Consider the following 27428-nt stretch of genomic DNA (forward strand, 5'->3'; position numbering starts at 1 on the left):
TCGCCAAGTGGCTTGGGATGGCCTTGGGCCCGATTTGTCTGCTCTCCGACGCCGGCCCCGGGGCACAGGCAAGCCCACAACAATCACAGTGTTCAACGCGGCGGCAGTGGAGACGTCGTGGGACTCATCACTGCCTGCGGAGTAAACAGTGGGGGAGGCCGGGCGGTGAGTCATTTTAACCCCATCCTTGGAGCCTTCTTTCCACTGACGTGGGCCTGGCCACTCGCTTGGAGGGGGCCGAGACCAATCCACCAAGGTCAGGTCTGTCTGTGGCCACTAGGCTGGGGGCCACCTCTGGCCTGAGGGGCACGATGCCTCCGAATCCCAGTTCCAGGGGAGCAACGGCAGGAGAGGGGGCCTGCCCTCCCCTCTTGCCGGTGGGCTGGAGAGGCCTTCTTGGGCCTGATCCAGCAGGGCTGTTCTTCTGACTGGCTGCAGGCTGCGCTCCAGGGTCACCGGCTCAGAGGTCGTTCTTCCTAGCTAGTTCCCAGCGGGATCGGCTTCCTGGGTCACCGAACCCAGGACCTCACCTAGCAGAGGCACATGCACACACCCCTTCCCAAACGTAGGAAGCTGCTGCCTACTGAGTCAGGCCCTTGGCCCATCCGGCTCAGGACGCTCAACACGGACTGGCAGCGGCTCTCCCGGGTTGCAGGCAGGGGAAGCATCTGCATGCAAGGCAGATGGCCCTGCAGATGTCCCCCTGCCTCGGCGCCCCCCCAGGGGGCCTTCCCCCTCCCGCCAGCTGTGCAGCCAGTTCCAGATGTGCGCTCCCCTCCCCTCCCCCCCACGTGACGCCTTCTCCTCTGGAAGGGAGGGGGGAGGGGCGAGGAGGAGTCTCGTCCCGCCTCCCGCTGCCCATCACCCGGGCGCTGCCAATGGGGAGCCGCGACACATCAGTCGGCCTAGCCGAGGGGTCTGGGGATGGCCACGGCACTGGCAGGCAGACGCCGCCGCGGCTGCCGCTCTGCGGAGTGCGGACTAGCAGCCTAGCCAGGCTGAGGACGAGGGGCGGCGGCGATGGGGCTCCCCAGGCCAGAAGCCCCGGCAGGTGAGGAGACGCCCCCCTCTTTGCGCACACCCCCACTGCTCTCTTGCATCCCCTGGAGGAAAATCCCAGGCAGGCAGCCAACCAGCAGCCCGGATTTCACAAGCCCCGCTCCTCCCATCTTAAGGGGCGAGAGAGAGACTGCCCAAGACGAACGGAGGCGCAAAGACCCCTCTCTCGCTTTCTGTGCTTGCTGCGTGGTGGTCCCGCTTGCGCTTTCCCCGCTTTCTCTCGGTTGTTTTTTTTTTTTTTTTGGCCGGCGTGGGGGAGGAGGAGGTCAAAACCCGCGATCGCAGAGAGTGCCTCTGGGCATGCACCGATTTCCCAGCCCAGCCCAGTTTTGTGTCTCCAGCTGAGCTGCTCCTGAGCAAGAGGGGGAACCTCTTCTGTTGGTTCTCAGAGAGGCGCTGTTGATTGGCGGAGAGGCCTCTGCTTCTTGTCAAGGAATGACACTCTGTGTATGGCCAGAGGCACTGTGGCCATACCTGCTTAAGGCGCTGCTGGTCCAAGGGAAGAGCAGCTAGCCAGTCCGTTGCCTCCTGATGCTTTTGCTGACCCTGCTTTCCACCCAACCCCTTCACATCTGTTTGACAGAGGAGGACGACACAGCTGGAAAAACAAGTGTGTGTGTTTCTTGGCTGGGTTTTTAAAAAAATCTGTCCCAGAACTAGGGTGCCTCTGAGCATACACAGAATGGCTCCCGGCTCCCATCAGTTGGGAAAGGTGGTTTCTGCATGCTGAGGGGCATTGAGTTCTTGCATTGATTAAAAACCTATATTAATGTCCGTACAGTGATCTGAAAAGGTATTAACCTGCTTCCTTTTGGGGAGGGTGTTCTCTGCATGCTCAGAGGCAAGGTGTCAGGAAGAAATTCTGCACATGCTTAAAGGTGCTTGGTCCCAAAGGAGCCAGAGCTTCTGACCAGAAAAAGAGCCAGTCCTTCAAGAGTAGCTCCCTCCTCAGCCCTGTGAGGCCTTGCCTGTAATTTCTTGCCCAATTCCGCTTCCAGGGTGACTGACTTTGGTAGCCAAACATTCTTGGCTGAATCCCTCTGAGGGTGTCCAGAGTGCGTTCCTGCTTTCCTGCGGCCACTGATAAACCTCTTCTCCATGAATTTCTCCCATCTCCTTCACCAACCTGTGTCGAGGAGTTCCACAGGGGAATGTTGCAGGTACATTTCAAAGTGGTGATTCTCTTCTGTTTAGCAGGAGGAGAGCAACTGGCCCTCTCCAACCCCAGCACAGCATCCCTCCAGTGGCTGCTGCTGGTGTCTCCTGTTTCTTTTTTAGACTGTGAGTCCTTTGGAGTCAGAGAAACATCTTCTTGTTATGGGTTTCCTACCTAAATTGTTTTGAAAACAGTTTTTGTTGTGGTACATGAGTGGTATATAAATAATAATAGTAAATGCTAAATTGTTTTATCTGTCCTGAATCTACTGTCTGTCAGTTTCATGGGGCAAACCCCTGTGATACATAAGAACAAAAAAAATCATGTCTCAGGTATGCCTGCACTCCTAAATCCCACTAATTTCTGCTGGACAGTCAGTGGAACTCTTTGCCTCAAGGTCCAACCCTGCCTCCCTTTTGGCCTTGACCTCTGAGATTTTGCAGAGACTAAAACAAGGTGGCCCCCATGGCCTAGTTTCTCTGAGAGAAGTAGCAGAGAACAAGTTCTCTCCTTTGGAAGAAAGCCCATGGGTTGAAATGGCAAGGAAGTGGATTTAGGCTAGATATTAGGAAGGATGCCCGAACGGTAAATGCTGACGGACAGTGGAACAGTCTGCCTTGCGAAATGCTGGGCTCTCCTTCACTGGGCAGCTGTCAGCCATGGATGCTGCAGCAGTTTCCTGCACTGAGCCACGGGTTGGACTAGATGACCTTTGGGGGCGCCTTTGAATTCTAACTTTCTGGGATGGGGGAACTGTCAGTTCAGAGAGGGCATGGAGATCCCTGGAGATCTTCTCAGTGAACTACAGTTCCCAGAATGACCTGGGAGTGGGAGGAGGGAAAAAACCTAATTGAAGGTGTAGTGCAGATAAGCCCATCCTGACTTGTGGTTGGCGTAACCCTGCGGAAGCCTAAAGGGATTCTCTCCAGGCTCCTGCGGGCCACACCGGAGTCTGGTTGGCATGTTGAAACAGACTGGAAGTTGAGGAATTTGTCTTGCTCCGTTGACGGCTGAAGGTGCGAATTGGCCGCAGAAAAGGTATTTGTCATGTCTGGTTGCCTATGGATTTCCTTTCCGGCTGCCTGCTAGGGAAACCTTTCAGATTTAATTCAAGAGGCACTCCTGGCAACTCAAAAGACACTTACCAGAACGGTAAAATGAAATCTTTATTTAGGACTGGTGGGGGTCCGTGGTGTGCCATGGGGCCATAGCTGAGTCTTGCCTAGGGAAGATACCAGCTTGGACCCTTGGTGTTGCCAGCAGGTTGGGGAATACTTTGGAATGCTGCTGCCTGTCAGAGTAGGTCGCGGGTTGGGAAATACTTTGGAGTGCTGCTGCCAGTCAGAGTAGGTTGCACAGGGTAAGATGGACCAAGGGGCTGACTCGGTATAAGATATTTTTGGGGTGTGTGTGTGTGTGTGTGTAAGGTCCATAGCTCTCCACTAGAGCACACCCAGAAGGATCTCCAGTTTCACGGATTTTAGGGAGTAAAGAGTGGGGAGAAACCTCTCGTATCGGAAAATTCTTGAGAGTTGCTGCCAGTCAGAGCAGACACTACTGCCCTAGTATTGGACTGAGCCCAAACAGAAGATTTTTTTAAAAAAAATCTTTATTTTGCTGAAGCTATAGAGGGACTTCTCAGCTCGTTTCAGCTCCAGCGGTTTTCGGCTCCCTCTGCCTTGCGAGGAAAGGGCGGACGCTGGAAGCCACCGATGGAAACTGCTTCTGGTTTTCCCGGGATTAGCCTTCTTGGCTCCAGCTCTGGTTGTTCTGGTGGTCGTGGGGTGCGTCGCCCGTCTGCCTGGGGGACCGAGCCGTCTCGCTCTCGGGATCTGGTGCGATCTAGTTAACACAAGTGGGGGAGGCTGGAATGCTGGATGGAGAAATCCACCCAGGCGGGCCTCAAAGAACTTGGACCGCTTACAGCATCTTAAACGTTTCTGTTTTGCAGAAAGAAGGGCTTGATAAGATAGTCGCTGCTCTGCAGGCCAGGCCTGGATCAGAGCGTCGGGTTGATTCGTATGGTTTTCTCAGCACACAAAAAGAGCTGTCTGTGTGCATAAGCTTCCCACAAAGGTAAAGCGTGCCGTTGAGTCGGTGTTGACTGGTGGCGACCCCAGAGCCTTGTGGTTGTCTTTGGTAGAATACAGGAGGGGTTGACCGTTGCCTCCTCCCGCACAGTATGAGATGATGCCTTTCAGCATCTTCCTTCATCGCATAGAGGTGCTTCCCATTGTCTGAGAAACATTGCATTAAGAAGATTAAAATTCGGCAGCAGGGAGACCCAGATCTGGTGCCAAGAAAATTTGCGGGGACCTGGGGGAACCTCCCCCCTTTTGGGGGGAAGGGCTATGCAATGCAGGTTTGAGTATTTTGCCCCATAAATTCTGTTTCTCCTTGTCACGGGGAGGAAGAGACGTGCATGTGGGTTGTCCGCGTCTCCTCTGCCAAAATGGGGCATCTGTTTCTCGCTGGGATTTTCCCTCCAGCCGTTCACACGGTTTCAGGCCTATCTGCATTGTCATAAGTCTTGGCATTAATATTTATTGATTTATTTGTCGCCCCATCACACACTGTTCTCAGGGCGGCTCACCGCGTGACAATAGAAAACGTCCAGTGAAAACACGTAACACAAAACAAACAAATTACAGTTGAAAAGACAAACATGAAATACAAAACACTTCTCATTATTGTTTGAAATCAATTTTGGAAAGCCGGAGGGAACAGAAAGGTCTCTAGCACCTTGTTTGGGTTAAAAAGTGATAATAATCAATGATCTGTATACAGCAGGAGTGCACAATTTTGACCCTCCAGCTGCTGTCAGACTACAGCTCCCATCATCCCCTGCCACAGGGCCAATAGGGATGATGTGAGTTGTAGTCTAATCATAGCTGGTCTTCCCTTCATTGGAAACAGGGCACTGGGTTACACGGACCATTGATCTGCTCCGGCGAGGATGCCCCTGTTCAGCAGGGATGAGACAAACGGGAGAGGCCTTTCGACCGCTGCTAGCTCAGCGGAACCTCCAAGCTCAAGGCAGTCTATCTGAGTACCCGACACTGCTGACAAGCCACAGGAGGAAGGCGTGGCCTTTATGGCCCGCCTGAGAACTCTCAGAGTTGCTGCTGTAAACTGGATGCTGGGCTTCAGCAGCCTCTGAGAGACCCGCAAAGGCACTTTCCCCATTCCCTTTAAAATCCAGTTGAAATTCTTTCTCCAGGTAGCATAACTGCAACTCGGAGGTCTGTGGCATCCGTCTGTCCCTTGAGGGCGGCTCAGGTATTTTTGTGCTGCCTCGGATTGTTCTCCTGGCAGGATCAGGCTTGTCTGAAGGCTGCAGTGAAGCTGAAACGCACGGCACATTCTTCCTCCGTTTTCACCTGCCTCTTCTTCCCTTCCCTTCCTTTTTGCACACTGTAGGCTCCTTGGGGCAGAGGACTGCCTTCTTGCTCTCTGTGAACATGTGCCACACAGGCTGACGTTGCTGTATATATGATACACAATAATATTTCCCCCCCAGGCCCATAGCCAGCAGGGATGTGCACGAATCTTGCTTGAATCGATTCAAATTCGCATCAAAGTCGAATTGATTCAAGTTCGATTCAAGCTTGGAGTCCGTTCGAATTTGCCCAGCGTTCTCCTCTCTGTTAAATGGTTTCGAATTTGAATCGATTTGAGTCAGATTTGTGCCACATCCCTAGTAGCCAGTGTAAAAGTTTGATATGGGTAGGGGGAGATCAAAGAACGTTGGCTGGAGGAAGACAGTTTGGGGCCTGGAGCACTTATTTGTAGAGGATTTAAGGGGTCCTGGCCTCCCCCACCCTGTCAACAGGCCTGTTTCTCCCCTCACATGGAGGATATCGCACGCCCTGATGTTTGCCCTCTCGCCCAGCACCTGCTTTTCAAAGGTAGACTGCTTTTGAACGTGGAGGCTCCATTCAGCACTCCCAGCCACGGATAGACCCATCTCTCTGGCAACCGGTCAAATTCTAAGCCGGTAGTAAAGCCTGGATCGTTTTCCTGGGGCGGTGTCTTTAGCAGAGTTGCCTTTGGGATTGTCCCCTGTGCTTCACTCGGATTTCAAAACCGGGACCGGGCGATTCATGCTCGGAGCAGGAAGAGTCACCCAAGTTGCCGAAATCACGCCCGCTGGGGAGTTTCAGTTCATCCCAAACTCGTTCACCTGTCGCTGGCGTAATGCTCGGATGAGGAGGCAATTCGATTTCCCCTCTGCCCGTAGAGAGAACGGCTATCATTCGCGGGTGTGGGTTGCCATGGTGTGGACGGGATAGTTTGGGATTTTTTCCTCGTTTCTGGGGCAAGTGAGTTCGTGATCTCACGGGAGGTTCCGACACCTTAAGGCAGGTCTGCTCAATTTGGCACAGAGAGTGTCTGAACTAGCTGAGAAGGTCGGTCCCATCTGGGGGCAAAGGATGCTCCTGCTGTTTTTTGGACAAGCTCAACGGCCCGAGAGAGGAAAAAGAGGTGCCCAAATTGCAGGACCGTCAGCTTCCCGGGTGCTCTTGTGCGTTCATTCTCCTGACCGTCAGCTCTGCAAAACGGCTCTAAAATATTGTCAGAGGACGGGAAAGGGAAATGCACAGGCATGTCCTCCAAAGATGTCTTCATGGTGACCCTCACCCTGACCCAAATTCTTTCCTCTCATGGGATGCTGTGCCGGGGCCGAACAGGGCCGGTTGCTCTCCCCTTGCTAAAGAAAACTTTAAAAGATGCCTCTTTAAAAGATGCCTCTTTCATAAAAGATGCCTCTCCGCCACTTTAAAAGATGCCTCTTTTCTCCAGCGAGCGCTGTCTGTTGAGTTCTGGGACATTCTAGAACGGACGGGTGGGCGCTCCTTCCTGCGGACTGGACCAAAGAGCCATCTTTCCGAGGCTGGACTCCGTGGATAAAAGCCTGGCACTGGCCATTTGGACCCAGTAAAATGTGTTGTATTCCACGCTGGTCAGAAGGAGACGGAACACAGTTAAATCAGGGGCTTGGGAAATCTCAGGCGCCGGGGAGCCATGGTGCCTAGAAACTTAACTGTGGCACCCAGACTAGGATATTCAGAGGTAGAGTCAGACCTTTGGTCCATATAGCGCAGTATTAACTACACTGACTGGCAGCAGCTCTCCAAGGTTGCAGGCAGGAGCCTTTCCCAGCCCTACCTGGAGATGCTGCCGGGGATCAAACCTGGGGCCTTCTGTATGCAAAGCAGATGCTCTACCAATGTTTGGGAACCCCATCCCCCTAAGGGCAATATGCTCACAAGTAGTCACCCATCCAAATGCCAACTAAGGCAGACCCTGCTTAGCAAAGAGGGCAATGTATGCTCACTACCGCAGGATTACCCGTTCTTCCGGCAGTCGGGTAATTGTGGGTCTTCCCCTTCCCTTCATTAAAAGGTGCAGACGCCTTCATCTTCTCCTGATTAAAAGTTGGAGATCTGTTTCTTCGCTTTTGATGATGGCCGTTGCCTTTCTTGAACATTCGGCAGAACTGAAGCATTGTGCCCCTTGTTCACTGAGTGGTATTGTTGTTGGCGTGTTGACACAGCTGGACGGGGTGTGAAATTCTGGATCAATCCTCCGGGTCTTGGCTTCACGAGAGAACAAACATTTGCATAGCTTGCTTGGCTTAGCATTTCTCGGCACAGAATGGAGATATATTTAGCCCAAGGCGAGAACATACAGAGTGCCCTGTTGGATTGTCCTGAAAGCCCATCCTGGTTTCCGCAGCAGGCGGTAAGATGCCTCCAGCAAGTCCACAAACTGCTCATGAAGGCAAGAGCTCTCTCCCTTGATCTCATAATCACATAAGGATATAAGAATCGCCTTGCAGGATCAGGCCCGAGTACTGAGGTACACTGTTCCTGAGGGTGGAGGTTCTGCTCAGGAAGAGGCTCGTGGCAGCACAAGAACCCGTGGGGCATGTCCTACTTAGCTTCTGGGGGAAGCAGTTTGTCTAGACCTGGGCTGCTCAGCTCCTGCAGATGTTGGCCCCATAATCCCTGACTACTGGCCGCTGTGGCTGGGGATTATGGGAGTTGTAGTCCGAAAGCAGCTGGGGGACCTAAGTTGAGCAGGCCTGGTCTAGGCCAACATGGTCTGCCCCACAACGATGGTGGGGCGGGGTGGTGGATCTAGTAACCTATGAGGAACCTCCCATGGGATGACCTGAGCAAACCCGTATCGGTTGGCCCTGATTCTGAGCAAGTGGAGGGATCTACCCACTTGCAGGACACACTTCCTACCTTTGAGGAGAAGGACCTTTCAGGTAAATGCCAATGTACCATTCTGTGATTGCCGACGAGTCTCCCATGCTTGGGCAGAGGGGAACTTTTTCAGGCCTTGCCACCCGAGATCTTTTTCAACCTGGGACTGTCTGCGTACAAAGTAAGTCCTCTTGTCATTGAGTTCTCGACCTTCCTGGATTGCTGGTGGTTTCCGAATGCCGTCTATTCGGTATCGCTCTCAATAAGCGCTGTCATCTTAGCACCCAGTATCGCTTTGGGCTCGATCATGTTGCTTCGAATCGTTCTGCGATGCCTTCTTTTGTTCTCTCTCCCCACAGATCTCCATCTTTTCGGACCAGGCTCTTCATGGCGTGACACCCTGAAGCCGAGACGATCCAAGCCGATACGGGCCAGGCGGTCTCGCTTCATCGTGTGAGGCGGCGCTTTCCTCGAAAGATGGTCGGGAAGCTCAAGCAGAACTTGTTGCTGGCCTGCCTGGTGATCAGTTCGGTGACCGTCTTCTACCTGGGCCAACACGCCATGGAGTGCCATCACCGAATCGAGGAACGGAGCCCGCCCGCCCGCCCGGAACAGGTGCGGGCCACATCCGGCGCCCGGCTGAGCGGGAAGGAGAACACCACGCGGGCTTACCACAAAGACATGCCTTTGATATTCATCGGAGGGGTGCCCCGGAGCGGCACCACCTTGATGCGGGCCATGCTGGACGCCCACCCGGACATCCGATGCGGGGAGGAGACGCGGGTGATCCCTCGTATCTTGGCCGTCAAGCAGATGTGGGCTCGTTCGAGCAAGGAGAAGCTCCGACTCGACGAGGCCGGCGTGACGGACGAGGTCTTGGATTCGGCGATGCAGGCCTTCTTGTTGGAGATCATCGTGAAGCACGGGGAGCCGGCCCCTTATCTCTGCAACAAGGACCCCTTTGCCCTCAAGTCCTTGACTTATCTCGCGCGGATCTTCCCCAACGCCAGGTTCATCCTGATGCTCCGAGACGGCCGGGCGTCGGTGCACTCCATGATCTCCAGGAAGGTCACCATCGCCGGCTTTGACCTCAACAGCTACAGGGACTGCTTGACCAAGTGGAATCGGGCCATCGAGACCATGTACACCCAGTGCCTGGAGGCCGGGTTGGACCGCTGCCTGATGGTGCATTACGAGCAGCTGGTCCTGCACCCGGAGAGGTGGATGAGGACGCTGCTGAAGTTCCTCCACATCCCCTGGAACCCGGCGGTCCTGCACCACGAGGAGATGATCGGGAAGGCTGGAGGCGTGTCTCTTTCCAAGTGAGTTGGCTTCTCCCTCGGGGCCTTCCCCATTGCATGGAGACCGTCTAGACCAGGGGTTCTCAAATGTGGGTCCCCGGGGTGTTCTTGGACTACAGCTCCCATCGTCCCCTGCGACTGCCGCCTGCGGTGGGAGGGGGCAGTGGGAGTTGTAGTCCAACAGCACCCACAGACCCAAGGTTGAGAAGCTTTAGGCCTAAAAAAAACCCCAAAAGCAAAATCGGAGCAGCTGCCGAATCGGAAGGTTTGTTCCGACACGTTTAGCTGCTTTTTCCGACACCGGGAGGAGGGCGTACGGCATGGCCGATCTCTTCCGAAAGGGCGTTCCAAAGCCCAGGGCCCACAGCCTCGCATTGCGGGGAGGCTGTGGGAGAAGATGTGCCATGGCTATCGGGAATGAAAGACTCCTGCCTGAAGCCTTGGAGAGCTGCTGCCAGTCGGGGTAGTCAGTCCTGTGTTAGGTGGAGCAAGGGTCTGACTCAGCCGGAGGCAGCTTCTCGGTTCCTCTAGGGGATGTTCCTCGGAGGCAGAGCACCCCCCTGTGTATGTCGAAAGTCTCGGATTCAACCCCGCTAGAGTTTAGAGCCAGAGCATCCCCGTGAAAGCAGAGGCCTGGTCAATTTGCTCAGCAGCACGGGATCTGCTGTGGCTTGCCGTCGCTGCCAGCGTGGCTGTCAGAGGAGAGGCTTGGCCCAGGCGGCTTCATCCGAACGAGTGCTTTGGAGCTCTGGCATGGCTTCCCCCTAACTGGAAACAGCTGTGAGTGCTGCAGATTTTTTTTTTTTAAACAAACAATAAAATAAAAAGCCGTTTTCCCAGGCAGGAGGGATGTGCCAACTTTCCTCCTTTTTATGACTGTAAGCAGATCCCACAGCTAGGAATGATCCGGGAAGGAATGCACAGTGTGGCCTGGGAACAGAGGAAGCTGCTGTCTGCGGAGTCAGACAGTGGTCCCTCTAGCTCAGTACTGTCAACCCAGACTTGCAGCGGCTCCTCCGAGGTTGCAGGCAGGAGTCTCTTTCTCAGCCCGATCTGGAGATGCTGCCAGGGAGGGAACTTGGCGCATTCTGCATTCAATCTTGCAGATGCTCTTCCCGGAGCGGCCCCATTCCGTAAGGGGAAGATCTTCTGGTGCTCACACATGCAGTCCCCCATTCAAATACAAACCAGGGCAGACCCTGCTTAGCAAAGGGGGACAAGGCATGCTCGCCGGGAAAGACTACTCCCTGAAACCTTGGAGAGCTGCTGCCAGTCAGCGTAGTTGCTGGACGAGATGGTCTGAACTTGCCGGGTTTTTTCTTATGCTTGGACAATGTCCTACAGGCTACGTGTGTGTGTGTATGTTATTTATTTTTATTATTATTTATTATATTTTTAACATTTTATCTCCCACTCTTCCTCCAAGGAGCCCAGAGCGGTGTACTACATACTTGAGTTTCTCTTTCACAACAACCCTGTGAGGTAGGCTAGGCTGAGAGTGAAGTGACTGGCCCAGAGTCACCCAGCAAGTCTCATGGCTGAAGGGGGATTTGAACTCGGGCCTCCTTGGTCCTAGTCCAGCACTCTAACCACTACACCATGTGTACCTGTCCCTTCTATTTCTCGCCCTTCTGTGTCACAGTCGCCAACGTTTAGATTTCTCGTTTAAAGTGCATATCTGGGGTCTGGGGCGAACACTGATTCTTTTCTTGGAACTTCCTTCGCAGAGTCGAGAGGTCGACAGACCAAGTGATCAAGCCGGTCAATGTGGAGGCCTTGTCGAAATGGGTCGGGAAGATCCCCGCCGACGTCCTCCAGGACATGCCAGTGATTGCCCCGATGCTGGCCAAACTGGGCTACGACCCCCATGCCAACCCGCCCAGCTACGGCAAACCAGATCCCAAAGTGCTTGAGAATACCAGAAGGGTAAACCACGCTGGGTGCTTGGCGGTGGGGTTATCGCCCTGTCCGCCAGCGGGAAGGATTGCAAACTGCCGTTTTGGCAGCGAGGGGGAGAGTCCACGAGGAGTCCCACGAATTTGGGCCGTGGGTCGCATCTCAGGGGGATGAAAGCCGATAGCGATTTTTAGCAATGGCTCTCCCCCTCTAGAGATGGAAGAAAGGCAATCGCATGGTTGCAGTTTATTTTTACTTCTTTATCCGATTTCTATACCGCCCTTCCAAAAACGGCTCCGGTATTATTACCCAGAGAAATAATAAATAAGTAAGAGGGCTCCCTGTCCCCAAAGGGCTCACAATCTAAAAAGAAACTCAAGATAGACACCAGCAACAGTCACTGGAGGTCCTGTGCTGGGGTGGATAGCTTTTGGTGTGTGATCACCGCTTCTTTATCCCTATCTCCAAACAATGAGGGTGAAATTGCAGTCATTTTTGGACAAAGTGTTAGGAACATAGATAGCTGCTGTTAACTGAGTCAGACCTTTGGTCCGTCTAGCTCAGGATTGTCTACCCAGACTGGCAGCAGCTCCTCCAAGGTTGCAGGCAGGAGTCTCTCTCAGCCCTACCTTGAAGGTGCTGCCAGGGAGGGACCTTGGAACCTTCTGCTCTTCCCAGAGCGGCCCCAGAAGGGGAATATCTTACAGTGCTTAGACATGTAGTCTCCCATTCAAATGCAAACCAGGGTGGCCCCTGCTTAGCAAAGGGGACAATTCATGCTTGCGACCACAAGACCAGCTCTCCTCCCTTCAGAGAGGGTTATGGTCACAAATGGCTGTCCTCTGTCCATGAAGTAATCGTTGAAGGACATTCCTACCAATTATCGTTTCCAGTCCTCTGACTACATCGACAACATTTCATAGTAGTTTGGGTGGTTTTTAACCATTCAAAAGCTTCTACAACCCCACAGCAAATGTGGCCACTGCAGGCCCCATGGTCAGGACGAGAAAAGCACAAGAACGCCCTGAAAGCGGCAAGTTTTGCAATGCGATCGCCTCTTTTCCATCTCCAAGGTGGTGTCGAGCTTGTCAAAAATCACCGATACGTAGAAGGAATATCAAGGTGGCAACGTTCTGTGTTGTGGCCAGCAGGGTCAGGCACGATTTGCCAGTATCTGGTTTTGAGTTTGAAGAGATTTTAGGTTCTTGTTAACCAACTGCTGTATTTCGTATGGTTGTGATGATCTGTGGGTTGATTTAGGCGGTGGGGCTGTGTATGCCGCATGTCTTGTTCTCTTTTTATTTCTTGACCGCAGTAAAGTTTGATCGAGAGATGGAATAAATAAGAATATACAGAGAGGGAACTATGTCACCTTAATTTCTGCCTCAAAGATGGCTTTGTTTGTTCTAGGTCTACAAAGGGGAATTTCAACTACCTGACTTCCTTAAAGACGTGCCACAGGTAAGAATTCTCAAGGCATTTATCTTGTGCCAGGGAATTGTGGATCTTCCCTATCACTTGTGCAACTTGTGACGTCCCTGTTTTCGACTTCCGGCCTTCTCAAACTTTGCTCCCCAGATGTCCTTGGACTACAACCCCTATCACCCCCTGCCACAGTGACTATGGGCAATGGGAATTGTAGTCCAACAACATCAGGGGAGCAATCTCCTCTCCATCAGGGGAGGAGAGCTGGTCTTGTGGTCGCAAGCATGACTTGTCCCCATAGCTAAGCAGGGTCTGCCCTGGTTGCATATGAATGGGAGCCTTGATGTGTGAGCACTGCAAGATATTCCCCTCAGGGGATAATGGGGCCGCTCTGGGAAGAGCATCTAGGTTCCCAGTTCCCTCCCTGGCAGCATCTCCAAGATAGGACTGAGAGAGAGATTCCTGCCTGCAACCTTGGAGAAGCCGCTGCCAGTCTGTGAAGACAATACTGTGCTAGATAGACCAATGGTCTGACTCAGTATATGGCAGTTTCCTATGTTCTTATGTTCCTAACACTGGAGAATTCCTGTGCAGTTGTATTCTGTATGTACTTGGTCTTAAAGGCAACGGATGCGGGGAAATAAGGCACAGGAACATCCCTGTGTGGAATTATGTTTTTTTCTTTCTTCGGACCGGCACGTGACAGCAACGTTTGCTCCAAATAAAAGCTTTCTTTTCGTTCCAGCCCCAGAGGAGAGTAGCAAGGAGGTCCCGGGTCAAGATAAAATGAACGAGGTGCTGAGAACGTAGAGTAGTCGATGGTGTCTGTCTGGTGTCATATTTTCTTTCCTTTTTCCAAAGCACAAGTCCATCACTGATTTATTTTTGGGCTGCAGGCACCAGAATTCTTTCTGATAAGCTTGTGTGTACGTGCGTGCATGTATGTACGTGCGTACCTTCTGACATGCAATGGAGTGGTGTTTTCGCCGTTCTGTTCTCGTGCGCCGGGCGGTCTGTGCTTACGGTCTGGCCGCTTGTGCTGAGCTAACCAGCGGCCGCAAAGGATCCATCCCTCTTTGGCTTTGTGTGCTGCCGCCCCCACAGCACTTGCTGCTTGGCTCTGAACGTTGTCCCGTCTCTGTGTCTCGCGCTTGCAAACAAACGTGCCACAGCAGCAGCCGTTCGAAATGCAATCTGAGGAGCTCCAAAAGGATGTCTCCAAACTGTCTGAGCGGGCAGCAAAATGGCAGATGCGGTTCAGTGTAAGTAAGCATGACGTTGATGCACATTGGGGCAAAAAAATAGAAAATAGAAATCCAGTTAATTGAATACATTTATTTATTTATCTATCATACAGCGCCCTCTATAAAATCGCAGGGCGGTTTACAATTTTAAACCAAACAACAGCTAGAACCTAATAGTCACGTTGGGGGGAAAAAACAAAAACTAAAATTAAAATAACCATCAATAAAATACTAACACTTTAAAGCACCATATAAAATTTCACATAGACACTGATGGGGTCTGACCGGGAGAGAGATCTTGGGGTTGTGGTGGACAGCTCGTTGAAAGTGTCAACTCAGTGTGCAGCAGCTGTGGAAAAGGCCAATTCCATGCTAGGGATCATTAGGAAGGGGGTTGAAAATAAAACGGCTAATATTCTAATGCCCTTATACAAGACTATGGTGCGGCCACACTTGGAGTACTGCGTACAATTCTGGTCACCACATCTAAAAAAGGACATTGTAGAACTGGAGAAAGCACAGAAGAGGGCAACCAAGACGATCGAGAGGCTGTGTTCTCAAGGTCTTGAACAAAACCAAAGACGATGTTGCATTTGCAGTGTTAGAGCTCACTTCTCAGTCGTCATTTCTAGCTTCAGACTTTAAAGCAACCACACCAGTGCCTTCGGTTTGCAAACAGATCTTGGAATTTAGCTCATACACCTAAATTGGGGCTTCTCATCCCAACCATGAACTGTTGGACTACAGATCCAATCATCCAGAGCTGGTCTTGTGGCAGCAAGCATGACTGGTCCCCTTAGCTAAGCAGGGTCTGCCCTGGTTGCATATGAATGGGAGACTTGATGTGTGAGCACTGGAAGAGATTTCCCTTAGAGGGATGGAGCTGCCAATCTGGGAAGAGCAGAAGGTTCCCAGTTCCCTCCCTGGCAGCATCTCCAAGGTAGGGCTGAGAGAGATTCCTGCCTGCAACCTCGGAGAAGCCACTGCCAGTCTGTGTAGACAATCCTGAGAGAGATGGAACAAGGATCTGACTGTATAAGGCTGCTTCCTATTTTCCAGTGTCCCATCCACAAGGTGAATGTGGCTGATGGGATTTGTAGTCCAACAACATCTGGGGGGACCCACGGATGGGGAGCCCAGATCTAAATTAAGACTTCCCCACTTCCTTGTAGTCCACGCCACCTTTTCGCTAGCTGCTCGAATCATTAGCCCAGCTTTAAAACATTTGTTTTTCCCTTTTGATAGACAGATGCGGTGAAATAGAAGACGTGGTGGTGCTGAACGGACAGAAATGGTAATAAAATGGAATGTTCTCATCTTCCAGCCTGTCTGTGTTAGCACAGGGCCAGTTCAAGGGGTGTGTGTTTGTGTGTGTAGTACAATCATCCCTTGCCAACCGCGCGGGTTCTGTTCCGGGAAAACCTCACAGTTGGCAAATTCGCGGTTGGAGAGCAACAGAAATAAATTGGAAACGGGGGGTTAGGAGAATTGTAGTTGGCAACATACTGGAAAATACAGTTAAAAATAGGGGGGGAAATCACCCCCTGAGCCCTGGAAATTGCAAAAAAACCCACCCAAATTGCCCCCAAATACTCAGGTCATGGTTGGTGAAACTGCCACAATTTCCTAGTCATGGACACTTAAAACTGCGATTGGGAAACCCGCAGTTGGCGAGTGATGACTGTATGCACACTTGCTTTTGCTGTGGTCATTCCCTTGAAAGGAATGAGGGCTACATGGGAACAGAGATACAGACCTAACAGTAGTTTTCCAGCAATGAGGACTAGCAACTTGAAAGCTGGGATGCAAACTTTTGCCAGGCAGAGGAGACTATGCTGAGCTGATTTAGTCAGTGGTGGCTATTAAGGGTTGAGGAATGACAGATATATTGATGAGGGGAGGAGAGCTGGTCTTGTGGTAGAGCAAGCATGAATTCCCCTTGCTAAGCAGGGCCTGCCTTGGTTTGCATTTGGATGGGAGACTACATGTGAGAACTGCAAGATATTCCCCTAAGGAGATGGGGCCATCGCTCAGTGGTTTGCACGCAGAGGATCCCAGGTTCAATCCCTGGCAGCATCTCTAGGTAGGGCTGCAAAAGACACTACCTGAAACCTTGGAGAGCTGCTGCCAGTCAGTGTAGGCAATACTGAGCTGGATTGACCAAGGGTCTGACTCCGTAGGAGGCAGCTGCCTGTGTTCCTATTTGTAGTGCCAGATACATCAGAAAATGCTCTCTTGTGCAAATCTTACTGTAATGTACTCAAACCTCTTGACTAGTATGTACTTAAATCTTACCTTTATTGTCTGTCTTTACTAGGACTGTTGACTGCCTCTTTCAGGGAAGCACCGCGGCAAGATCAGCAAAGAATTAGCTGGGCTGCTTGTTGAAAATATTTTTCATACTGTGGTCTTTTTTTATTTTTATTTTTTAAATGTGGTTTGGATTTTTCTTTTTAATCAACACACGTAAATCTTTGCACTTATGTGTGCCTAGTTTTTGCACTGTGGTCTCCAAAGTAAAGGCAAAATGTGCCATCGAGTCAGTGTCAACTTCTGGCTACCACAGAGCCCTGTGGTTGTTTTTGGTAGAATACAGGAGAGGTTTACCATTGTCTTCTCCCACGTAGTATGAGATGATGCCTTTCAGCACCTTCCTATATCGCTGCTGCCTGATACAGGAGTTTCCCATAGTCTGGGAAACATACTAGCAGGGATTTGAACCAGCAACCCAGTATGATTTGAACTAGCAACCCAGTATGATCCCAGCAGGATTCTGGAAGAGGGAACGATTCTGTGGGAGGCTTCTCCTGCGTCAGCCCCATTAGAGTCAGCGGGAGCAGTGCACGGAGCACACGGATGCACAGCTATCCTGTGCAGGAGATGCTCCCAGTAGATTGAGCCTTTGTGGAAAACCTTTGTGGAAAACCTCTGAATAGTTACTGGAAATCCTGTGCAATTCTTTCCCCTTTGGTGTGCACAACTGTTTTAAAAAAGCACGGAGGAGAGAGTGTTTGGGTTGAGCTGGAGAAGGCTGTTCTGCTGTTTCCCCTTCTCTCTGTTTAGCTTTTGCACCTTTGTTTTTTCCAAGAGCGGATTTCTAAACCATATTGGTGAGATTTTGGAAAGGAAGACCTGCATTTGTCTCCAAGATATTCGGCCCCTGCTCTCTGATCTTGCTGGGTACAGGGTCCTCTGTCAAGTAGAAAGAAAGCCTGGACTTCACCCCCCACACCAGCAGTTCAGAATTCCTCCTTATATTTTTACAGAATTCACCCTCCCTCCAGTCCTGATGATGTACTTGCTCTGAGGAAGGCAATTCCCAACATCTTGAGCCAGAGATCCTCAGACTTGGGTCCACAGATGTTGTTGGACTACAGCTCCCAAGGGCCCCTGGCCATTTTGGCTGGGGATGACGGGGTTTGTAATCCAATATTTGGGGATTATTTGGGGACTCATGGCCAAGAAAATCTGACCTAAAGACATACTCCCTGAGAAATGGGCACAATGTGGTCTTGAGGGAGGTCTGAATGCCCCCGCTCCCTCCTTCTGTCCTTTGTCCAGCCTGGGCTTGAGCATTGCCATCTTGAATCTGTGGGCATGGTGGACTATGTTTCCCAGGGCATAACCCAGATCTAAGCAAGCAGAGCTGCCTTCTTTGCTCTACAGAGTACACCAGACTGCATATCTTAATTTCCACATATTCCAGACAGATACATTTGTCTTCTGCCCAGCCTGGAATTGAGCACTGCCATCTTGGGTCTGTGAAGCATGGTGGACTACACTTCCCAGGGGCCAGCCCACACTCAAACTAGCAGGTCTGCCTTCTTTGCTCTACTGAGCATACCAGACTGCGTGTCTTAATTTCTACATATCTCCAGATATCATTAGCAGAGCCAGACTTTTCCCCTTAAATAAATCTTCCTTTCAATTTCCTTTTCAATTTCTCCCCCAGCCAAACAATAATAATTGTGGGAAGTTGCAATTCAGATAACAGACTTTATTGCACCCCCTCCCAGATGGATGATGTACAATGACAAAGATCGCTGAACACCTCTAAAGGGATGTGCTCACAGACCAGCCAGGAATAGCCCCAGGTAATCAATTGGGGTTTTCTTTCTGAATCCCACACAGTATATTTTCCCCACTCACATTTGTGGCTCAGAAATCCAGCTGATTTCTGAGCTGATCCATGAGAGCTGAGAGCTGATCCATGCCTGGGTTGTCTGCTTCTGCTTGAGTGGGACGAATCTTTGTTGTTGTTTTTTAATTTGTTGAGAACAGTTTATGTATCTAGGTGTTTTTGTTTTTATGGATGTGCAAAAATGATTTTGCTTTTAATTATTTAAAAAGAAAAGTATGATTTCTGAAATGTGGAGAAATGACTCGTTTGTTTACAATCCAATGACCTTTTGTATTTTATTTTTCAAAATAAATGCTTTAAATGTGACCCGTTGCCTAGTTTCAAAGACCACAGTGAGCTGTAAATAGATGCCCCTTTTGCCCATATTTGGAAGCAAGATGGTCAGAGATTTATTGGACACAGAAAAGTCCTATCCTGACTTTCAAGGCAAAAAATAAAACAAAATTACAATGCAGTCAGTTAACACTAAAAGGATCAAATATTAACACCATATTGAAAATATCAAAATAACAAATACAAGCATCATGGCAGGGAAAAACCAGGACGATAATATTTCTTCTCCTATATTCAGACTTTCACATGCAAGAGTGCTAAAAGTTCTGAGCTTCTCAGAGGAAAAGCAGGATATAAATGTGTGTTTAAAAAAAAGAAAAAAAGTTAAGGATGCACATGGTTTCCTGACCCTAAAGACAAATGTGAAGAAAATTAGTTTGGTTTTAAAGATATTTCACCCTGCTTCTCTTACAAACTTAACCTGGAGTGGCTTACAGCAAAAGCGTAACATCATAAACCATAACAAAGAACAAATCAAAGCAAGGAAGCAGACAAAAACATCCACCATGCAGCTCAGCAAAATGTGGTGAAGGGGAGCCTCTAGTGGCAGGAAAGGAAAGAGTTTCTTTGGAGAGGAGTTGCAGATATATATCTACCTATATATACTGAGAGAAGCTGGATTGGAAGAAGAAGATGAGCGTGGTTTTAAAGTTGGAGGAAGAAACATCAATAACCTGCGCTATGCTGATGACACCACTCTGAGAGCTGAGAATGTGGATGATCTGCAAGCTCTAGTGATGAAAGTCAAGGAGCACATTATTATTTTTATTATTATTATTACATTTATATCCCGCTCTTCCTCCAAGGAGCCCAGAGCGGTGTACTACATAGTTGAGTTTCTCTTTCACAATAACCCTGTGAAGTAGGCTAGGCTGAGAGAGAAGTGACTGGCCCAGAGTCACCCAGCTAGTTTCATGGCTAAATGGGGATTTGAACTCGGGTCTCCCCGGTCCTAGTCCAGCACTCTAATCACTATGAACGACTAAATGTCAAGAAGACTAAACTAATGACAATGGGGACAGCAACCAGCTTCAGAACTGACAATGAAGACACTGATGTGGTGGATAGCTTCTGCCTTTTAGGATCGACCATCAACAGTCAAGGATCGAGCAGTCAAGAAATACAAGAAATATGCAGACTAGCACTTGGTAGGATTGCGATGAAGGCCTCGGAAAGAATATTGAGATGCCGTGTCGTGTCTACACCTACAAAGATTAGATTAGTTCAGACCATGGTTTTTCCCGTGACACTCTATGAATGCAAAAGCTGGACTTTGAAGATGCAAGACAGAAAAAGCATTGACACTTTTGAACTTTGGTGCTGGAGAACACTGTTGAGGAGACCCTGGACAGCCAGGAAAATAAAGAAATGGATCATGGAACAAATCAATCCAGAATTTTCACTTGAGGCACCAATGACCAGGCTCAAACTACCATACATTGGACATATTATGCAAAAACCCAGCTCCCTCGAGAAGTCCATAATGCTGGGAAAAGTGGAAGGCAAGAGAGGAAGAGGACGACCAGAAGCCAGGTGGATGGATTGGACGACGACAGCAATAAATGCACCAGTCAGAGAATGAATGCACCATTCTTTTAGGCACATGAGCGTTCTTCAGCATTGGAATTTGTTTTTCACTGTATTTAGCTTTTATTAAGGTTATAGGGTGTGTTCTCTGTTTTCACTACTTTTGAGAGCGGCCCCAAAGCTCTATTGTACTGGAGGGGGGGCAGGGTATATGTATTTTAAATAATTTCTCCTGCTGAATTTCTGCCTGCCCCTGGCTGTGCTGCTTTCTACTCCTCGTCCATCCTCCGCTCCATCCCCGGTGCACGTCCAGGGCCGCGTGGCGCGCTTAGGCTTCAGCTGCATCCCGTTGCCATGGAGACGCAGAGGCCCTGAAATTGGTCCATGGAGGAGCCAAAATGGCGCCTGAGGCGGCAGGCCCCGCCCACCGGGGTGTGTGTGTGTGTGGAGGGGAGAACCTTCGCGGTCGCCATGGTAACCGGAGGAGAACTGGGCCGGAGGATTCCCCAGCCTGTGGTTGCCATGAAGACAGATCGTGCCTCCCCCAACTCCTCCCTGCAGCTTGAGCCAATAGGGCGGCGCCCAGGAGGGGGAGGGGGAGGAGCCTCCGTCGGCGAAGCCACGCCCACAAGCCTGGCTCCCTCTCCCCCTCCCATCCTCCGTCCTCGCCCGTCAGCCCCCCAAATACCCGGATGGCTAGTGGGGCGGGCGAGCGAGCGAGCCAGCGCGCGCGGGGCTGACGGGCACGGAGCGATCGGGCCTGGCGCGAGGGGCGCCGGGATATTGCGCGCGACGCCTCAGGCGGGGTCGCTGCCAGGGCGGGCAGGCGAGGACCGGAGCGACCCAGGTGAGGAGGGCCGAGACTCGGCGGAGAGGGGAGGCTGGGCGGTGGTGACAGCCTGGCCCCGCCCCCGGGCGCCGGGAAGCCCCTCCCCTTTGTGGGCGGGGCGGAGATCGTACGGCAGCTCCGCCCCTTCCCTGGGTGTCCTTTCCCCAGGGAGGGAGGCTGGAGCTCCTCCCCTTTTCCTGATAGGGAGGGGCTGCAGGGTGATAGCTCCTTCTCCTCTGGGTGGGGGGCGTCGTCTCTCTGTCCTTTATCCCTATGGAGGAGGAGTGGGGTGGTGGTGGCAAGGTTCTGCCCCATAAGCATGGGGGAGGGCATCCAACAGGGATTCCCAGAAGCTGTGGACTACAACTCCCAGAATCCTCAAGCAAAAGCCTTTGGAGCTGGGGGTCCTGGGAGTGGTAGTCAGCAACACCTGGGAACCCCTGTTCGAGGGAACTCTGCTGGGGAGGGTGGCTGTTGCTCCTTTGACTGCCCCTGAAGCTAGGAGCGCGCCCTACTATTATGGGATGGAGGATGGGGAGAGAGGTTCCAGGATTGGGCGGGTCCCTTGCCTTGGATTGTGGGGTCTCCTGGGACCCCCCATGGGTTTAGGGCAGACCCCTGAATGCTCCGTAGATATTGGACCAACCCCGGCATCCCTCGCCAGTTTGACCGGAGGCAGGTTGGCTGCCGATGGATTGGCTTGATCCCCCCCGCCCCAGTGGTATACCACCTTTCGTTAAAATAATTAATGAACCAAAATAATTTTATTTCATTTAAAATAATGAATGGATCGGTTCATGGTTAGATTCGGATTACGGTTATTACGGCCCGAGACCAGAAAACAAACAGAAACAAGGGGTGTTTGTGTGGGGCAGTGGAGGGGGGGGGAATGCAGAGTGACAGAAGAACCCATATAGCGGACAGAGCGGCTTACAGTCTCTTTCCAACAGGGCCCCTGCATTAATGACTTAAAACGAGACCGATGTTGAATTTCAGCCTTGGAAGTGATACAAACCCAACCGCCTTGGGCTGTCTGCCTTGGTTTAGCTTTCCTTGGAGTAGCAGGGCCTCCGCTGGGGTGGAGAGAGAGAGAGGAGGCGGCGGGCCTTTGGGGCCTGGTGTTGACATTTTTCAGGATCAAGTTTCCTGCTCACCCCCGCCCCCATTCTTGGGGTGGGCCCCATTGAGGTGCTTGTGCCCCACTGGAGGGAGCCAAGGCTGCTGTTCCCGTGGGGCTGGTGATCAGGGCAGGTCCAATCTCTGTGTCTGGTTCTGGCACACCGGCAGCATCTCTGATTGGGCAGGGGTACACTCCAGATGTGGAGCATCTGGTGGCACATCTGCCTTGCAAGCAGAGAATGCCAGGTTCCCTCCCTGGCAGTATCCCCAGGCAGGGCAGGGAAAGACCCCTCCCTCCAACTGTGGAGAGCTGCTGCCGGTCAGAGCAAGCAACGCTGAGCTAGTTGGACCAAGGGTCTGATTCACTAGGAAGCAGCTTTCAGAGGAAGGATGGCACAGCCGGGCTGGCCTGGTGGTAGCAAGCATGAATGGCCCCATTTGCTAAGCAGGGTTTGCCTTTGAATGGGAGGCTACATGTGTGAGCACTGGAAGATCTCCCCCCTTAGGAGCTGCTCTGGGAAGAGCAGAAGGTCCCAGGTTCTCTCCCTGGCAGCATCTCCAGACAGGGCTGAGAGAGACTCCTGCCTGCAGCCTTGGAGGCAGGAGCCGCTGCCAGTCTGGGTAGACAGTCTTGAGCTAGAGGGACCACAGGCCTGACTCGGCAGGCAGTAGCTTCCTATGTGCCTAGCTTGACACAGCCTGAGGCCCCTTCCCCCAGCTTGTGGATTTAAGTGGCGCACCTGCGTCCAGGCCCCTGCGGGCCGTGGGGTGGTGTTGTGACCGATCCTCCGCTCTCCCTGGACAGCAACGGCAGGTGGAAACCTGAGCCTCTTGGCACGAAAAGAAGGAGGCGGTGGCAGCCCAGCACCATCGAGTCCCATGGGTGTCGTCGTCCGCGTCTCCTGAACGGCCCAGACAGCGAGCCGTTGGCTCTAATCCATGGGGATGACAAGACAATTGATCGTTGTTTTAATTGTATATGTATCAGCCCTCCTGTATACCTCTACCTATGTGCAGCCCATCCCGTCTTGTTGGTTGAGGGGAGGGTAGCAGCAGCCTTGTTCTCAAAAAGGGACAGAGGGAGCCCACTGAAACAGGGCTTCGCAACCGTGAATCCCTTGAGGGTAGATCACGACTCCCATCTTCCCCTGCTGCAGGGGGTGATGGGAGTCATAGTCCGTCGCCATATGGAAACCCCAAGGTTGGGAACCCGTACACTAAAAACCCGCCAAGTAAGCAATCAGTTTCATGTTATTCCGTTGGCCATTAGGAACGTAGGAAGCTGCCGTATACCGAGTCAGACCCTTGACCCAGCTAGCTCAGCATTGTCTACACTGACTGGCAGTGGCTCCTCCGAGGTTCCAGGCAGGAGGCTCTCCCAGCCCTATCGGGAGACAGGTAGGGTGACAAAGCGCGGGTTAAAGAGTTATGCAGGAGGAGGAGTCGAATTGGAAAAACATCTTGTCAACTGGGAGGATGCATTTCCCTGTAATTGGATCAGTTCGGTGAAACACAGTCCTTTCGTGTGCTCAGTTTAGAATGACTAAAGAGACCTTTGTAAGTCTTTTGTATGCTAGTTGGGGTCCAGAACAGATGAAGGGAAGGGAAACTTGTTTCCTTTCCTCTCAAAAACTGCAGGGTCTAATTGCTCTGAATTGGGGAGGAGAGCTGGTCCCAGGCTAGATATTTCTGTCCAGCCAGAAAGTCTGGACAACCGCTTCCGGTCAGTGTAAACAATACTGCACTAGATGGGCCAAGCATCTGACTCAGTAGGCAGCTTCTGATGTAACTTCTAGGGAAGGATCCCATCATCCCCAGACCTTTTTGTCCCGGGGACGATGGGAGTTGTAGTCTAACAACATCTGAGACACCCAAGGTGGAGAACCTCTGCTGGACAGCTTGCAAATTGTGCTTGTTTTATTTTGTTTAGTTTGCCTTGCAACTGAAATTAGAGGCACGCATATCCTCACACCTATGGTTGAAAGGGGATAGGATTGTGGGAGCCTAGGATTGCTTTGCGGTCCTCATCTGACTCCTGGGCTCGTCCAGTTGGCCCTCCCCGTTCCGAAGAAACAGGCGGGAGGGATCCTCCTGGAAGGAGACTGATCGTTGATTTTAAATCTTTAGGACAGGCTCCTGATCCCCGGCTCCTTGCAGCGCCGATGTTCCTCTTTGTGCTGTGCCGAGATGCCTTGGGGTGACAAAGAAATGAAATGAGTGTGAGCGGCGGCGGCAGCGGCGGCGACCTCTGCATGCCCCTCAGGACCCAGGTGAGACACACGTTCCGATTGATTCCCCTTCTTCCCGCTGGCTCGTAACTGGGTCGGCTTCTTCACTCGGGCGGTTCGTCCGATTCTCGACGCTCAGCGTGCGTGCAGCCGCCAGCCCGGGCACTGTAAGCGTCGTCAGTTATGCCGGCTGCGCCCTACGAATTGCAGACGGCTGGAGAGAGGCCTCCTTTGGCCTGGCCCGAAGCTGCGGTGCCGTGTCGGGACGCCCCCGAGTCGGGGAGGCCGTCCCGGCGCGGAGTAGCTGTGGCGGACTGCCGGAGGCTGGCGGGAGCCGTGGCTGTCCTCGCGGGCGAACCGGCTCCCGGCAGCTGAAAACAGGTCGAGCCCGTCTGGCAGCCAGTGACAGCTGCCTCCACGGGGCTGCAGGATCTGACAGGGCGGCGCGTGCCGCTCCTGACTAATGGCAGCGCTCAGCGCCATCCTGCTCCTGACTCACTTCCCGAGGACGGCGGGGCCGCTTGCAAGCGCGGTGCTCCGGGCTGGCCTGCCCCTGTCAAGCGGAGGCGCCCGGCTGACCACGAGCCTCCTCTCCCCTCCAGCCTTGCCACGGCTGCCCGCCCAGCAGACCAGCTTCCCCGAGCCACAGGGATGGTGGTAGTCACGGGGCAGGAGAAAGCCAGCGAATGCCCGGGCGATGCCATGTCGGGCTCGGATGCCGAGGACGACTTCCAAGAGCCGGTCACCCCGACGGCCAGCCAGGCGGAGCAGGCCCTGCCTCTTCTTCCTCAGAAGGTGCGTGAGGTTTTCCGTATCTCCCGGAATCCGAGTTCCACACCCCCCCGCCCCAGAGTTCTTTAATGTTCGCAGTCGGGGTGTGTGTGTGTGTCTCCTGCCGATTGCGTATCGGCCAGTCCACCCTTGCCACTGCCACGGTGTGTGAAACCGTGAAAGGGACTGTATTCACTTGAATCCGAGACGAGCTTTTCCCAGGGACTTTGATGTTTGGAATTGGGGGCGTCCTCTGACACGCAGGAGCCACCTAATGGCGCAGCGGGAAATGACTTGACTAGCGAGCCAGAGGCTGCCGCTTCGAATCCCTGCTGGTCTGTTCCCCAGACTATGGGGGGAACGCCTATATATTGGGCAGCAGCAATACAGGAAGATGCTGAAAGGCATCATCTCATACTGCGCAGGAGGAGGCAAGGGTCAACCCCTCCTGGATTCTACCAAAAGAAAACCACAGAGGGCTCTGCGGTCTCCAGGAGTCAACACTGGCTCAGTGGCACACTTTACCTTCACCTTGCATGCTGAGTCCTCTTTTGTGGGGGTTAGTCTAGGCAGAACCTATATTTAACCTCTGTTTTCCAAGGGGAGCTACCATCTGCTACTGGAAGCCGGTAAGCCCTTGGACACACCTGCGGCTCTCACCAGCCCTTTCCAAGGGTCTTGTGGCAGCAAGCATGAATTGCCCACTTTGCCGGGCGAGCGCTGTGAGATATTCCCCTTAGGGGATGGGGCCGCTCTGGGAAGAGTACCTGCCTACTTGCATGCAGAAGGTTCCCAGTTCCCTCCCTGGCAGCAGCTCCAAGGTAGGGCTGGGAGAGACTCCTGCCTGCAACCTTGGAGAAGCCGCTGCCAGTCTGGGTAGACAATCCTGAGCTAGATGGACCAAGGGTCTGACTCGGTAGAAGGTGGGTTCTTATGTTCCGAATTCAGAGTTGACTTCTGTTCGGGTAGATACATTTATCTACCACATTTATCAATGTCGCTAAGATCACGTGGAAACAGCTTTGTAACTATTCCATCTGTGGGGCCGTATGGGTGTGGACATCCTTTTTGGTAGGGGGTTGTCTCATGTTTACAAGGCATCCTTCTTCCTCAGCCTGAGCCTTCCCAAAAAACTCTGCACCTTATTAGTGTTGTTCGAGATACAGCAGCATCTCTCTGTATGCAGCTTTCCCAAGGATGAGGAAAGGACCCTGCCCCGAGGGGGTTACAATCTATAATATCAATCAATCAATATAGGAAGAAGGAGAGAGAGGAGTAACAGGAGAAGAATATGCAGTTATTTTAGTTATGTGTGGTTAGACTTATTTATAGTAACTCTTTATGACTTGCTGCATCTTCATCCCAGCTGGCTTTTAAATTTCTCCTTTTTATTGTTCTCCTGTTTGTTTGTTTTTAAAATGTATCCCATTCCAAACCGGAAGGATGGGGTGGGCCAGAAGGCCAGATGAGTTGGTACATAAAATACATCTGGATTGTTTTATATTTACATCCCGCAAACATTTCAGTGTTGTGGTCACCAAGGTTTTTCCTGCCTCTGGCTAGAATAGAGCTACACAACTTGGGCCTTCCTGCAGATGTTGGTATGAATGTGCATAATGGTATGAATGATAATGGTATTAAATGTGCATAATGGTATAAACCTCTCTAAAATAAAATAAATGTGTGTATTCCTTCTCTCTGAATGTGCTTATTCCTTCCCTCCAAATGTGCTTCTTTCTTCTCCAGTTCCCCGAAGTGGTGCCGCTGAACGTTGGAGGCATGCACTTCACCACCCGGCTGTCAACGCTGCGCCGGCACGATGACACCATGCTGTCGGCCATGTTTAGCGGCCGGCATTACATCCCGACGGATGCCGAAGGCAGATATTTCATTGACCGAGACGGAACCTTCTTTGGGTACGTGCCCCCTTCTCTGCAAAGGTCACTCTGCAAGTGGAGCCAGGGCAATCCGCTGTCTTCTGCCTACCCCGGGGAGGAGAGCTGGTCTTGTGGTAGCGAGCATGAGTGGTCCCCTTTGCTAAGCAGGGTTTGTCTTGGTTTGCATTTGGATGGGCGACTACATGTGTGAGCGCCTTCAGATATTCCTCTTAGGGAATGGGGTTGTAGATTGGGGGTAGAGTGTCTGCTATGTCTGCAGAAGGTCCCAGGTTCAATCCTTGGCAGC

General features: G+C 52.0%; 2 protein-coding genes across 6 annotated transcripts in view; both read left to right on the forward strand.

Moving 5' to 3' along the window:
• The first annotated feature begins 892 nt into the window (after nucleotides 1–892).
• Nucleotides 893–18743, forward strand: TPST1 (tyrosylprotein sulfotransferase 1). Of its 5 annotated transcripts, XR_008311846.1 has the most exons (8): nucleotides 893–1051; nucleotides 2058–2219; nucleotides 8790–9752; nucleotides 11459–11657; nucleotides 13038–13088; nucleotides 13798–13847; nucleotides 15542–15590; nucleotides 16614–18743. XR_008311846.1 is itself a non-coding variant. In XM_053275511.1 (6 exons), exons 2-5 carry the CDS (start codon nucleotides 8908–8910, stop codon nucleotides 15557–15559), a joined length of 1113 nt encoding a protein of 370 aa, XP_053131486.1. In that variant the 5' UTR covers nucleotides 893–1051; nucleotides 8790–8907; the 3' UTR covers nucleotides 15560–15590; nucleotides 16614–18743. The 5 variants fall into 5 exon arrangements, 2 of the variants coding, with proteins under 2 accessions (XP_053131486.1, XP_053131487.1); XR_008311845.1 differs by lacking the exon at nucleotides 2058–2219; XR_008311847.1 differs by lacking the exons at nucleotides 2058–2219; nucleotides 13038–13088.
• Nucleotides 18744–20976: 2233 nt separating this feature from the next.
• Nucleotides 20977–27428, forward strand: part of RABGEF1 (RAB guanine nucleotide exchange factor 1) — a 36229-nt gene continuing 29777 nt past the window's right edge. The window contains exons 1-4 of the mRNA XM_053275283.1: nucleotides 20977–21144; nucleotides 24373–24515; nucleotides 25076–25268; nucleotides 26991–27160. Coding sequence (XP_053131258.1) covers nucleotides 25125–25268; nucleotides 26991–27160 — 314 coding nt within the window. The 5' untranslated portion in view covers nucleotides 20977–21144; nucleotides 24373–24515; nucleotides 25076–25124. The remainder of the gene's footprint in view (nucleotides 21145–24372; nucleotides 24516–25075; nucleotides 25269–26990; nucleotides 27161–27428) is intronic.

The sequence above is a fragment of the Hemicordylus capensis genome, chromosome 12 (assembly GCF_027244095.1).
Source record: "Hemicordylus capensis ecotype Gifberg chromosome 12, rHemCap1.1.pri, whole genome shotgun sequence".
Classification (NCBI taxonomy): Eukaryota; Metazoa; Chordata; class Lepidosauria; order Squamata; family Cordylidae; genus Hemicordylus; species Hemicordylus capensis.